Source organism: Gasterosteus aculeatus, chromosome 9, assembly GCF_964276395.1.
Source record: "Gasterosteus aculeatus chromosome 9, fGasAcu3.hap1.1, whole genome shotgun sequence".
NCBI classification, from domain to species: Eukaryota; Metazoa; Chordata; class Actinopteri; order Perciformes; family Gasterosteidae; genus Gasterosteus; species Gasterosteus aculeatus.
Window position 1 is genome coordinate 22,899,428 of NC_135696.1, and position 12,494 is coordinate 22,911,921.

The 12,494-nt window shown below is 48.8% G+C and overlaps 3 protein-coding genes across 5 annotated transcripts; 2 read left to right on the plus strand and 1 right to left on the minus strand.

Moving 5' to 3' along the window:
- The first annotated feature begins 768 nt into the window (after positions 1-768).
- mtif2 (mitochondrial translational initiation factor 2) lies at positions 769-6,705 on the plus strand. The gene is made up of 14 exons (XM_040185492.2): positions 769-949; positions 1,617-1,777; positions 1,931-2,054; positions 2,125-2,296; positions 3,127-3,287; positions 3,557-3,733; positions 3,807-3,946; positions 4,060-4,184; positions 4,256-4,460; positions 4,543-4,795; positions 4,885-5,025; positions 5,103-5,267; positions 5,764-5,904; positions 6,097-6,705. Exons 2-14 carry the CDS (start codon positions 1,619-1,621, stop codon positions 6,264-6,266), a joined length of 2,133 nt encoding a protein of 710 aa, XP_040041426.1. The 5' UTR covers positions 769-949; positions 1,617-1,618; the 3' UTR covers positions 6,267-6,705.
- sde2 (SDE2 telomere maintenance homolog (S. pombe)) lies at positions 6,569-11,609 on the minus strand. 3 transcript variants are annotated; one of them, XM_078079985.1, is made up of 9 exons: positions 11,482-11,609; positions 11,056-11,271; positions 10,366-10,486; positions 10,178-10,289; positions 9,935-10,104; positions 9,673-9,799; positions 9,127-9,270; positions 7,514-7,685; positions 6,569-6,918 (listed from the first exon to the last, which is right to left on the minus strand). In XM_078079985.1, the coding sequence occupies exons 2-9, from the start codon at positions 11,179-11,181 to the stop codon at positions 6,721-6,723; spliced, it is 1,170 nt and encodes a 389-aa protein (XP_077936111.1). In that variant the 5' UTR covers positions 11,182-11,271; positions 11,482-11,609; the 3' UTR covers positions 6,569-6,720. The 3 variants fall into 3 exon arrangements, with proteins under 3 accessions (XP_077936111.1, XP_077936110.1, XP_040041476.2); XM_078079984.1 differs by having other exon boundaries at positions 11,381-11,609; XM_040185542.2 differs by having other exon boundaries at positions 11,470-11,601.
- Positions 11,610-11,679: 70 nt separating this feature from the next.
- mrps28 (mitochondrial ribosomal protein S28) lies at positions 11,680-12,444 on the plus strand. Its single transcript, XM_040185584.2, has one exon. It carries the CDS (start codon positions 11,773-11,775, stop codon positions 12,328-12,330), a length of 558 nt encoding a protein of 185 aa, XP_040041518.1. The 5' UTR covers positions 11,680-11,772; the 3' UTR covers positions 12,331-12,444.
- Positions 12,445-12,494: the final 50 nt, after the last annotated feature.

The window sequence follows — 12,494 nt, forward strand, 5'->3', positions numbered from 1 at the left end:
AATATTGTAACTGTGATTCAGGCAACTTTATTGTTGATGACAATAACTACTGACAGTTGATCCAGACTGATTGTCATGGTGACTGGCAAATTTCAAGATGACCCAATGACCATTGATGATGATGATGATGATGATGATGATAATAATAAACACAACCTGTCTTTAAAGACAAGAGTCCTCTTGACTGACTTTGTGTGTGTCGATGTATAAATCTATATAATTATATATATACATATATATGTATATTTATATATGTATGTATGTAGATCTATCTATCTATCTATCTATCTATATATATATATATATATATATATATATATATATATGTATATATATATCTATATATATATATATGTATATATATGTATATGTATATATATATGTATATGTATATATATATATGTATATGTATATATATATATATGTATATGTATATATATATATATATGTATATGTATATATATATATATGTATATGTATATATATATATATATGTATATGTATATATATATATATATGTATATGTATATATATATATATATGTATATATATATATATATATATATATATATATATATATATATATATATATGTATGTATTTATATCAATGTATCTTTGTTCTCTTTATATTACTATTTTTAAGCTATTATTCAGCCTATATGTTGTATTATCGGCAACATTCCGTTGGTTAAAATGATTAAATGTTTAAAAGCTTAAATGTATTTAAATAAAGTTGGTGCTTTGCTGTTGAATCGTGTAATTCTGCTGTTAGTCCCGTAGACCCGGAAACAGCAGGTCCACTCCGGACCAGCAGGGGGCGCGGCGGGTTCTCGCTCCTGTGAAGCAGCTGTCATGGCGGCCTCCTGTGGGACGTTTCCCTCACGGTGAAGCTGAAGAGAACAGATGAGTTTGTTTCTAAATGAGGTGAACGCAGAACCACGTGACCAGGTGAGACGGAGTTAGTGTGTTTTAGTGCGGACAGGTACAAACACCTGAGTGAACTGAGCCTCCGCTGGTTTTTATCAAAGGTTGGTTCGACTAAATAATTCGGCAGCAAGCATTCCGGTTCAGATAAATATCAGCTGGTCCATAAACGTACACGCACGCTCCTGGCTTCAGAATAAAGTCCAACTCAATACATCTCGATTTACAAAGACTCTCTGATCAATTCGGCGTTTCATAATGATTCCCTTTCCTCTCCTACCTGTTAAATGTCACGTGTTCCTCCAGGTGCAAGTGCGTAGAGAAGGTTCTGGTTCTGGTGGATCCCAGAACTTGATTCTGAACATGGAGTTCTCACAACCGTCCAGTGTTTGTTGTTGATACATTTCTGGGATTAGTTGAAAGCGATCTGCTACTGTGTGTTACCATGGCAACACAATGATAACAGGGAACAAAGCTGAACGATCAGCTGGTGTTCAAGTCCTCAGTAAACAACGTAAACACGGACTGAGACGTCCTGCTGTATATTGAAACACATTTCAAAATATTACATGTTTTGTCTTTATATTCAGATGTTTGGGTTTCTTTGTTCTGGACAATGAAAGGACCAACAAACCAGCATCCGTTGACCAATCAGAGTGAGCCTCACCTTTCTCTACCTTTCCCTCTGCAGGTATGAGTGTGATGTCATCAGTGATGCGGGGGGCCCGCCGGCTCGTCCGCGCTGACCCAGCTCTGCTCAGCAACTTCCCTTCTCTGCCCATCCTCTGTCCCGCTGGAAGCTCCGCCTTCCCACTCACCTGTCAGCAGACCAGGAAGTACGCCTCCAAACAGGTGAGTCCAGCTGACATGTCTGCTGTCGGTCTCAAACAGCCACTGATGCAACTTCTTCTCAAAATACACCTAATGGGAGGAAAAGTTCACGTTGCACACATGACTATTTTATTTCACCACATACAAACACAAGATGTTGTGATGTGTCTGCAGGTCAAAGGTCAGAAGAAAGATCCAAAGAACCAGAAGGTCAAAGTTAAAGTGGACAAACAGGAAGTTGAGATCAAACAGAACATGACGGTGGCGTCTCTCGCTGAGGCCATGAACAAAGACTTTGGTGAGAAGCAATCAAACATCTATTAATAATAAAGTAGGATCAAGTTTATTCATGTTTCCACTGTCTATAGATCACGTCTTAGAGGCTCTACTGAACACCTCTGTGGATCTGGACTCCCTGGAGCCGGACTCGGTTCTGGAGGAGAGGTGGATCAAAGAGGTGGTGACACGATCCGGAATGAAGTTCAGATGGGCCAAACTGAGTGAAACCAAAGAGAGACCCAACAGGGACGTCCACAGGAAGTACGACATCTTTCATCACATTATTCCTCCTCGTGTTTATTCAGATCCAATCACACGCCAGGTAGTTCCATCAGTACACAGAGGTCCGCCTAGTATGCAGAGCGGTCCGGCTAGTATGCAGAGCGGTCCGGCTAGTATGCAGAGCGGTCCGCCTAGTATGCAGAGAGATCCGCCTAGTTTGCAGAGAGGTCCACTTAGTTTGCAGAGAGGTCTACCTAGTATGCAGAGAGATCCACTAAGTATGCAGAGAGATCCACTAAGTATGCAGAGAGATCCACTAAGTATGCAGAGAGGTGCGCCTAGTATGCAGAGAGGTCCACTTAGTTTGCAGAGAGGTCTACCTAGTATGCAGAGAGATCCACTAAGTATGCAGAGAGGTCCGCCTAGTATGCAGAGAGGTCTACCTAGTATGCAGGGAGATCCACTAAGTATGCAGAGAGGTCCACTAAGTATGCAGAGAGGTCTACCTAGTATGCAGAGAGATCCACTAAGTATGCAGAGAGATCCACTAAGTATGCAGAGAGGTGCGCCTAGTATGCAGAGAGGTCCACTTAGTTTGCAGAGAGGTCTACCTAGTATGCAGAGAGATCCACTAAGTATGCAGAGAGGTCCGCCTAGTATGCAGAGAGGTCTACCTAGTATGCAGGGAGATCCACTAAGTATGCAGAGAGGTCCGCCTAGCATGCAGAGAGGTCCGCCTAGCATGCAGAGAGGTCCGCCTAGCATGCAGAGAGGTCCATCTTATGCTGCCTTTTTACTAATTTGATTGATAGATTTATTCTTAAATGGCCGGTTTCTGAGACTTTACATTTGACCTATGACCCCTTCAGACCTCCAGCAGACCCGTCTCTCTTGGCGCAACGCCCCCCGGTGGTCACCATCATGGGTCACGTAGATCATGGTAAGACCACCCTGCTGGACAGTTTGAGGAAGAGCCAAATCGTCTCCACAGAGGCCGGCGGCATCACTCAGCACATCGGAGCCTTTCTAGGTACGTTCGCCTGCTTTCAATCAACTTTATTGACTAAATATTCTATAATTGTTCACATTAGTTTCACATTTCACACAGTCCCCCCCACTCACTGACATCCCACGTGTCACTTTCTGTTCGCTGGTGCACTTTATTTTAACATTTCTTTGTGCTTTTATTCCTTTATTTTTAAACTAACACACAACCTTGTATACTTGTCGAACTGCAGATTTCTACGTGAAAAAAACACGTGAAGTTTTGATCTGTTGCCGTAATTGTTTCTCCTTCAGTCCAGCTGCCGACGGGTGAAAAGATCACCTTCCTGGACACTCCGGGTCACGCCGCCTTCTCCTCGATGAGAGCCCGCGGCGCCAACGCCACCGACATAGTGGTCCTGGTGGTGGCTGCCGACGATGGTGTTATGAACCAGACGGTGGAGTCCATCCAGCACGCCCGGAGAGCCAAAGGTAAGCGCTCAGCCCGAGGCCGGTGTTGTGTTCTCTCTCCTGCAGCTTTACCCTCTTTCCGCTGTCGTCTCAGTTCCGATTATCGTGGCGGTGAATAAGTGCGATAAGCCTCAGGCCGACCCTCAGAGAGTCAAACAGGAGCTTTTGGCTCACGACGTCGTCTGTGAGGAGTTCGGAGGAGACGTTCAGGCGATCCACGTCTCTGCTCTCAAGGTGAACTCGATACACATTTTAGTCTTAAAGCTGCATTCTCTCCAACGGCCACCAGGGGGCGACGCTTCTGCTCCTGTGGCCGTCAATAAGAAGAATACTTGCTGCTGTTTTAGGGCGACAACCTGCTGTCTTTGGCCGAGGCCACGGTTGCGCTGGCGGAGGTTTTGGAGCTGAAGGCGGAGCCTACCGGTGCCGTGGAAGGCCTCATCATCGAAAGTCGCACCGACAAAGGGAGAGGGTGAGTCCTCCGTGACCTCTCCAAACAGAAGGTAACCCCGGTTCTGAGAGCTCCTCCTCGTGTCTCCTCAGTCCTGTAACTTCTGCCATTGTCCAGCGCGGGACGTTGAGGCGCGGTTGCGTCCTGGTGGCGGGGAGGAGTTGGGCCAAAGTCCGCTACTTGTTTGATGAGAACGGGCGAGCGGTGACCGAGGCCGGGCCGAGCGCGACGGTGCAGGTGGTGGGCTGGAAGGACCTGCCGTCTGCCGGAGAGGTCCTCCTGGAGGTGGAGTCGGAGGTGAGGACACTGAGGACACGCCGGCGGGACGTCCTCGCTGAGCGCTGCCGTTGTCGCTGATGGTTTGTGTGTCGTGGAGCAGCAGCGAGCGAGGGAGGTCGTGGAGTGGAGGACTTACGCCGAGGAGCAGGAGAAGCTGCAGGAGGAGCAGGGCGTCATCGAGCTCAAGCAGAAGCTGCACCTGGAGGAGTACAGGAAGGAGAGGGAGGGGCTAACTCACCTGAGCTGGAGGCAGAGGAAGTCGGCCCTGTACCGAGCCAACAAGAACAAGTTTGCTGCGAGGCCGAGCGAGCGGACGCAGAGCGCCGAGCCGAGCCTGCCGCTCATCATCAAAGGTCCGCAGCTCCGGTCGGGACCCCGCAGGGGTTCGCTAAACGCACAGCTGCATTGTGGTTGATCTTCATGTCCGACCTTTGACCTGCAGGAGATGTGGACGGCTCGGTGGAGGCCATTCTTAACCTGCTGGAGAGCTACGAGTCTCAGCAGCAGTGTCAGCTGGAGGTGCTTCACTTCGGCATTGGAGACGTTTCAGAGAACGACGTCAACGTGGCCGATGCCTTCTCAGGTAAGGAGAGTGGGCGGAGCCAGAGGCCCTGGACCCTGTGACAGAAACTCCTCCTGAACTTCCGTCTCCCTCAACAGGTTCCATCTACGGCTTCAACGTTGCAGCCAGCAGGTCCATCCAGCAGCTGGCGGCGAAGCGAGGCGTCCCGCTGAGACTCCACTCCATCATCTACAAGCTGATCGACGAGCTGAAGGAGGAGCTGAGCAGCAAACTGCCTCCTCTGCGCTCAGAGAACATCGTGGGTGAGGAACCTCAGTGTGAGGCCTCCGAGGACCAGACGTTTGGTGGTTCTTTAGATGTTCAGCCTCCCGTTTCACAATGAATACATCGTAGAACAAGCGGTTAAAACCTCTTTATCAATAATCGAGCGCCGCCTACAGATGATCTGTCACCTTATTGGTCAATAGATCTGGAAACTTCTCCACCATGTGACAAACATCTGTAGTATCAACGGTTCAATAGAATTGTTACTGTGAAAGAAGAACATAACAGCTGGTTGACGTACTGGAGGCGATTGTTGGAATGTTCTGCTGCACAAACCCAACCTGACGGCATCGATGTGGCTCCACACGCTGCAGCCGGCTGTCGTACTTCTTGCCGTGTAGACGTCGTCTCTGGATTCTAACATTTCCTTTAGAGACGTTTAATGTTTTTACGCCTAACACAAGAAACATCTGGCCGATGGAAACGGGCCTCTGCTTCCAGCACAGCTGTTGATTAGTGTGGATCCGCCTGCAGGTGAAGCGACGGTGCTCACCATGTTTGACGTCTCTGTGGGGAAGAAGAAGGTTCCGGTCGCCGGCTGTCGGGTTCAGAAAGGTCGACTGGACCGCCGCTTGAAGTTCAGACTGGTCCGTGGACGGGACGTAGTGTGGGAAGGTGAGTCGGACCTCCACGGTACCGGTGCAGCGTCCACACAGGAAGTGAAACTCATTCTTAGACTGCTGCTGTCTGCCATCTATCGACCCGTAATCTAAGAGTGGACCTGACCGGTCCTGTAAGACAAGAACCTACCGCCCCGTTTCAGATTGAAAGTGAAGCATCATGGGTAAAGCTGACGTTCTCCTGCAGGTTCTTTGGCGGCGCTGAAGCACCACCGAGACGAGGTGCACTCGGTGAAGTCGGGGATGGAATGCGGCCTGTCAGCCGACGGAGACGTGGACTTCAGGACCGGCGACGTCATTGTCTGCTTCGAGGAGCTGGACACTCAGCAGGTCACTTCCTGGGACCCCGGCTTCTAACCCCCGTTACCCACAATCCTCTGCTGCCACCAGCGCAAATGTGATAATTTAACGTTGTAACAATTTCTTTGTCTGGACATAAATGATTCAACCCAATTTTATTTTGTACGGCCCACAATTACGAATTAGCCGCAAAGTGCTCCGTACCTGTGGAACAGCTGACCTTTGACCCCCGAACTAATGTTGGAGTCTTACACAGAAATTTGTCTTGATCGTTGCAATTCAAACAAGTGTCAAATGCGGCAACAAGAAGAGACGAGGCAACATGTCGTACTTTAGTGGGACAAAGTTCCAAACAACGGTTTCTGTTTCAATCATTTTAATACACATTTAAAAGAAACAAGTTACATAATATTTAAAGAAAAAAGCTTGCTGCTCTGTGACAAACCCTCTGAAAAATGAGGCGCATGTTTAGTAAAAATAAAAAGCTTTCACCAAAGAGGCGGCGACCTCGTCACTTCCTCTTGGTCGGTTTGGCGATCAGCGCCGGGTCGATCTGCTCTGGGGTCAGCCCTCTGACGGAGAAGAGCCGCTGTGCGCGCTCCTTCAGGGTCCCCCCGCACTTCAACCCGCGAGACATCAGTTCCCCCTTCAGCACGTCCAGACCCAGAGACTCCAGCTGCGCCAGATCCAGATCCACCAGAACCAGGTCCTGATCATCAACACATAGTTCAGCGCCACATCCGAGGGTTTGAGTTGTCGAAGGTTCCTCACTGAGTGAAGTACTCTAAGGCTAAGGAAAGGAGCTTAAATGCTTCCTTCCTTTAGGAGCCACTGGAGCAGCCTTACCAAAGGAAAGGAGATAAATATAAAGAATTGTGGGACGGAATTAACTAGAGACGCATCATTGGTCCGTTCACTGAGAATACCGATGACGTACAAACGCAGATCATGTGACTAACTGGTTTGCGTTAATAAGGTTTTCCTTTGAACCTGGTTGTTTGTGTGTCTGCACGACTCACACCAACAACACATGAAGCATCGGAGACGCTTCTTTGTAGCCGCTGCAGACGGACGTCCCCAACAAGCGTCTCCGTCCATCACAACTAGCAGCTCAGTGGAAGAGGAGTCCATTCACTAAACACCGCCTTGTCCTTTCCTAAGTCCTCATCAACTCTCCTAACCACCTTTCCTTTCCCACAGAGGTCAAGGAAAGGTGGTTAGAAATAGACGGCAGGCCATTTTTTGGCAACTCAAATGCAGCCAAAAGCTCTTTGCTCAATATTTCATATGGAATGACCACCCACCTGATGCGGAGACGCTCTCTGGTCCTGTGAGGGCTTAGGAGTCTGGTCTCTGGGGGCTTCAGGAGAACCCTGGTCCTGTGGGGGCTTGGGAGTCTGGTCTCTGGGGGCTTGAGTAGGACCATGGTCCTCAAAGGGTCTGGGAGTCTGGTGGTCTGAGGAGGCGTCTGAGGAGCTGAAGGAGACGAGGATTTCAACAGAACGATTAGTAAAAATTGCCGACGCGTCGTTTATTATAAAAACATTCAGTCTTTTTTATTCTGCATTTCAATACACCAAAAGACGCTGTCGCTTCTATCGTCTACCTGCACCGAGGGAAGAAGTGAACCAAACAACCTGCAGAACAGCGCATCACCACGGCAACGCAGGTACATTCAAAGCGTCTCCTCATAGTGAGTTTAGTGAGCCTCTAACTTCTCGTACGGTTCACGCTCACATGTTGGAGAACAGCTGGTTCACTTCTGTTAAACAACGTAGTAAATAAAGTATTTATTTGTTCTGAATAGTTAATGTTACCTCCACTAAGTGCTCTTCAAACAAGATGGGAAAAAACTATATTTCATATTAATACAACTACTCATGTGATGCCTGAACAGAAACATATTCGTATCTGTCATATACAAGTTTTTTTATTGCCAAAGCTTTTTTGGGGCTTTTCTTCAAATTGAACAATACATGAACTGTTTAGTTTCATTGCAGTGTAAAAACCAAAAGGGTGTCGATTGGTTCATTGGCATTTGGGGAATATTAATGATTTAATTTGAGATGTATGCTCATTGTGCAGGAACTACTGACATGTAACATATTGAAGGCACGAGAGCGTTTATCTACCGTGTGACTGAACTTTGTATTTAGTCAACGCTTTGCTGCTAAAATAAAGACAAAAGAATCAAACGATCTCGTCATTCGCGTGAATGTCTGCAGAACGCAGCTACACTCGGTTTGCAACTTTCAGAGGACGGACCGTCCGACGGGACGTTATGTGTGTGTGTGTGTGTGTGTGTGTGTGTGTGTGTGTGTGTGTGTGTCCATCGGGGCGGAACCTTGCAGATTTTAATAACGGAGGGAAACACGGACTTAAATAGCTGCACAAGCGGTACGCTAACGTTAGCTGTTGCGGGGAGGCGTCATCAATGCGTCTGGGTGCGGTCGGTACCGGCTGCACAGGTACACATATGGCACCGGATCTCGGTACCCAACCCTAATTACGAGCGACCTACTGGAGCATAAGAAAAGGATCATTAAAGCTGGTGTTTCCTCTCTATGTTCGTACTAAGCAGCGGGCAGCGGTTTGTCCCTCAGAGGCTCATGAAGCCTCAGATGAAGGAGCTGGACAGAGAACATCCTCAACATCCTCGGCACTTAGACTTTATTGTTATTTTCAGTTGCTTTTAAAACTTCGCTTTACTCTTAAACACATATTTGCACTTACATTTTGCATTACTTTTTAATGTATTTATTATGATTACACTTGTTACTCAAATACATTTGAAGTTCAAAGTCCAAAGTTATTGGATGGAAATGTTTTGTTTCCGCGCTCCTACACTGTGGTGAATAATGACCATAAGACGTGGAAACGGACTGAGGATCAGGTTTGAAGTGGATCTGGTCTCTACCTGGTGCTCTGCTCACGCTCCACCTCCTGCATCGGCATGGCAACAGCAGCAGATCCACAGCTGGAGGGGGATGGAGATGGAGACGACAAAGACTCGTCCTCCTCCTCTTCGTCCTCCGAGCCGGGCATGTCGTCAACCCTCATCCTGTAACCACGGCAACACATTTCAAACTCTGCTACAGCAGCACAGAGTATCAGCAGCTCCAATTACCTTCCTAACGTCCTTCCCTCACCACTTCTCCTTGACCTCTATGGAAGCCACCATGAGGTCAAGGTGTGAAGGAGTCTTCCTGAGGGGTTAGGAGACGACAACCTCCACTGAACTATGTGACGTCTGCAGGTTTCTTTGACCAGTTATATTCCTCCCAGAACAATTAGATTAATGATGCTTCTTATAATGAACAGCTTGCTCTGTTTAATTAACAGAACTTTTGTGTAGCACCATGAAATGAATTGTAGTGGTTGCAAGGCATTGTGGGTCGGCATTGGGAGATAAGGAAAGGAAGCATTGAAGCTCTACAATGATAAGGCAGCAGAATAACCTCACCACAAACAGGCTTCTGCTGCGTTTTTCTTCTTCTGCTTCTTCTTCTGCGGCTGCTCGCTCGGATCACAGTTTGGTCTCTTTGCTGGAGAGACGTCGTCGGTCTTCTGACTGCAGGAGGCCTGAAGCCCTGAGACACACAGGAGAGCACACAGCCCGCTGATGAGGTCCAGGGTGACACTCGCGTCCCGGCAGAGAGGACAAATGAATTCCTCCAGTGCACTGAGGCCTTTAGAGGACCCTAGCTGCTCTGACCCCCCCTCACCCTTCATCACAGAGTCCTCCAGCCTCTCCGACAGGTCGTGACACTGCCTCTGGTACTCTGGGTCTGTGAACTGGTGCTTGGGTTCCTTTAGCTTCCTCTGCAGTCGCTCCAGCCGTCGCTGCTCTTTCTCCGCCTCGCGCTCCGTCTGCTTCTTCAGCCACTCCGCCATCCTGCACACACCAGAGGAAGAGGTAGGAGATAGAGACATGCGTATGTAGAAGCAGAAGAAGAAAAGGCTCTCACTCCTTCTCGTGGTTGACGTCGCGGAGCCGGCGACCGCTCAGGTCTCTGCAGGCCTCCCGGTTGGTCGTCTTCTCGATCTGAGCGCCCAGCGCTCGCAGCATGGAGCCGAACCCTAAGTCACCACAGAAGAACACCAGTCAGTCCTGTTACCAACCAGGACATGTTTGTGTGCATCTCCTGGAACACACCTCCTTTCCCTCCGCGGAGGCGGGGCTCCAGGTGATAGACAGCTCCAGGCTGCACAGCCTCCTCCAGGTCAGACAGGCGGCCATTTCTGACCACGTAGAAATCTGCAGAAGAAGAAGCTCCCTGCGGGGAAGCAGCAACGTTTACAGAGGAAGAACCAACTAACAGTTTTTTCGAAAAGGATGGAACATGTAACACAAGATAAATTCCTTCATTAAAATAATGTATCATGACAGTCTGGATGATTTTAAGTGACCATTTATTTTCACACTAGCATTCAATTATCACGGCATAACTATTACGCTGAACTCTAAGTAAAGTACAAAAAAGTTAAAATAACGAAACCTGTAATTATTACTTGTGAAGGAATATCATTCACGTCTTACTAAACCGAGCCGCGCGAGTGAACCAGGTAAACAAATCCTTTTTTGAGGACTCGTTACTCTCGAGTCCTTGTAAGGATTCGTTCAAAACGACACATCACTACCGCACGGCAGTTTCGCCCACCAGCGAACACAGAGCGCGCGACTACAGTACACAACATACACATTTAATGAGTCGAACTATTGCTAACGACGCTAGCCTCTGATGGGGTTCCTTGGAGTTAGCCTCCCCGTTAGCTGCTGAGCTAACAACACGACACAACAGCACTTGTGCATGTTTCGCCGCCTCATAGCACCGTCAACACTCACCTGCTGCCAAACGAACCGGTTCAAGACGTCTCGGACCAGAGAGCCGTCCGGGAACAGCGAATTAGAGAAGCTAACGCTGGGAGAGCTCACAAACACCTCCATGTTAGCTAACAGCACACGGCGCATGCGCTGCTGCTGCTTCTCCTTCTTCTTCTGCGCTCAGCACGCAGGCAAGAGAAGCGACGTCATTACGTGCCTACGTCACCAGGACGCTACCTGCCCAACCAAAAAATAAAAAAACACGGTTAAACTCATAACATTAGAAACAATTTAATAATAAGTATATCAAGTATATCAAGTTGATGAATGATTCAGATGTCCACACCGCTCATTCTAGCTTTGCGCCACATGCTGCCCACTATTTTTATCATACAAAATATATGCTTAATAGTAATTCATTAGTATTTCGCGCGCCAATGAAAATGCCTTGAGTCCATCTTTCTGCTTTTTCCGTCTGTCCAATCAGAAGGGTCCGTCCTCTGCTTCCTGCTATGAGGCTTTCCGTAACACGTTAATTTCGTTGTGTTTTCCTATTTGCCGTTGTGTTTTGCACTTCAGGGCCACCGTAGTCTTAGGGCAGAACCCGCAGACCACAGAGACGTGCTGGGGGTGCTTATCTAACCCGGGACTTTCTTCTGTGAGCCGCCAGGTGGCGCAGTGAGCGACCTTTTCCCCCGGAAGTGACGACGTTCTGGTTCCTCCGCCTGTAGTGTCAACATGGCGGCCTTGAAGAAGGTTGTTTCCAGCTTCAGGCGCGTAGACCGGTTGGTCTCCTGCAGGTTTTCCAGATCCTCCTCCAGCTCAGAGTCCCGCGGGGCCGCCGGCGGAGACCAGCCCGACGCGGACAGACCCAGATCCGGCTTCGCCGCGGCTTTCGACCTGCAGTCGGAGCTCCGGCGGGGGGCGGAGAGATCTGCGGCCGGCGGCAGCGTCTCCTCCTCCGACCAGGAGCAGAACTTCGCCTCGCTGCTCCGCGGGTCCCCGCTGATCCAACTGGGACCGGCCAAAGACAAGGTGGTGGTCGGGAGGATCGTGCACGTGGTCCGGGACGACCTGTACGTCGACTTCGGGGGGAAGTTCCACTGCGTGTGTCGGCGACCCGCCGACGGGGAGAAGCTGCAGCGGGGAACCAGGGTCCGTCTGCGGCTGCAGGACCTGGAGCTCACCTCCCGCTTCCTGGGAGCCAGCACCGACACCACGCTGCTGGAGGCCCAAGCCGTTCTGCTGGGCCCGCTGGAAGGAAGGGAGGCCCGGGAGAACCAGAACCAGAACTGACCGTCAGACCCGTCCTCTAAAGGTCTTGTGCTCAGCAGAGACGTCAATGTCAATTTTGGAATCCTATGTAATATGTAATTTATAGTATTCTAATAAATATTATTTGTATTAAAACGTCTGTCTCGTTTTATTATTTATCTTGTTATATTAATCCAATAGATTAT

Coding starts and splice junctions, on each gene's coding strand:
- mrps28 (XM_040185584.2), top strand. CDS start 11,773: ATGGCGGCCTTGAAGAAGGTTGTTTCCAGCTTCAGGCGCGTAGACCGG.
- mtif2 (XM_040185492.2), top strand. CDS start 1,619: ATGAGTGTGATGTCATCAGTGATGCGGGGGGCCCGCCGGCTCGTCCGC. Junction 2,297..3,126: donor AACAGGGACGTCCACAGGAA/GTACGACATCTT, acceptor TGACCCCTTCAG/ACCTCCAGCAGACCCGTCTC. Junction 4,185..4,255: donor CGCACCGACAAAGGGAGAGG/GTGAGTCCTCCG, acceptor GTGTCTCCTCAG/TCCTGTAACTTCTGCCATTG.
- sde2 (XM_078079985.1), bottom strand. CDS start 11,181: ATGCGCCGTGTGCTGTTAGCTAACATGGAGGTGTTTGTGAGCTCTCCC. Junction 9,271..9,672: donor GCAGCAGAAGCCTGTTTGTG/GTGAGGTTATTC, acceptor CCGTGGTTACAG/GATGAGGGTTGACGACATGC. Junction 7,686..9,126: donor GAGCGTGAGCAGAGCACCAG/GTAGAGACCAGA, acceptor CGTCTCCTTCAG/CTCCTCAGACGCCTCCTCAG.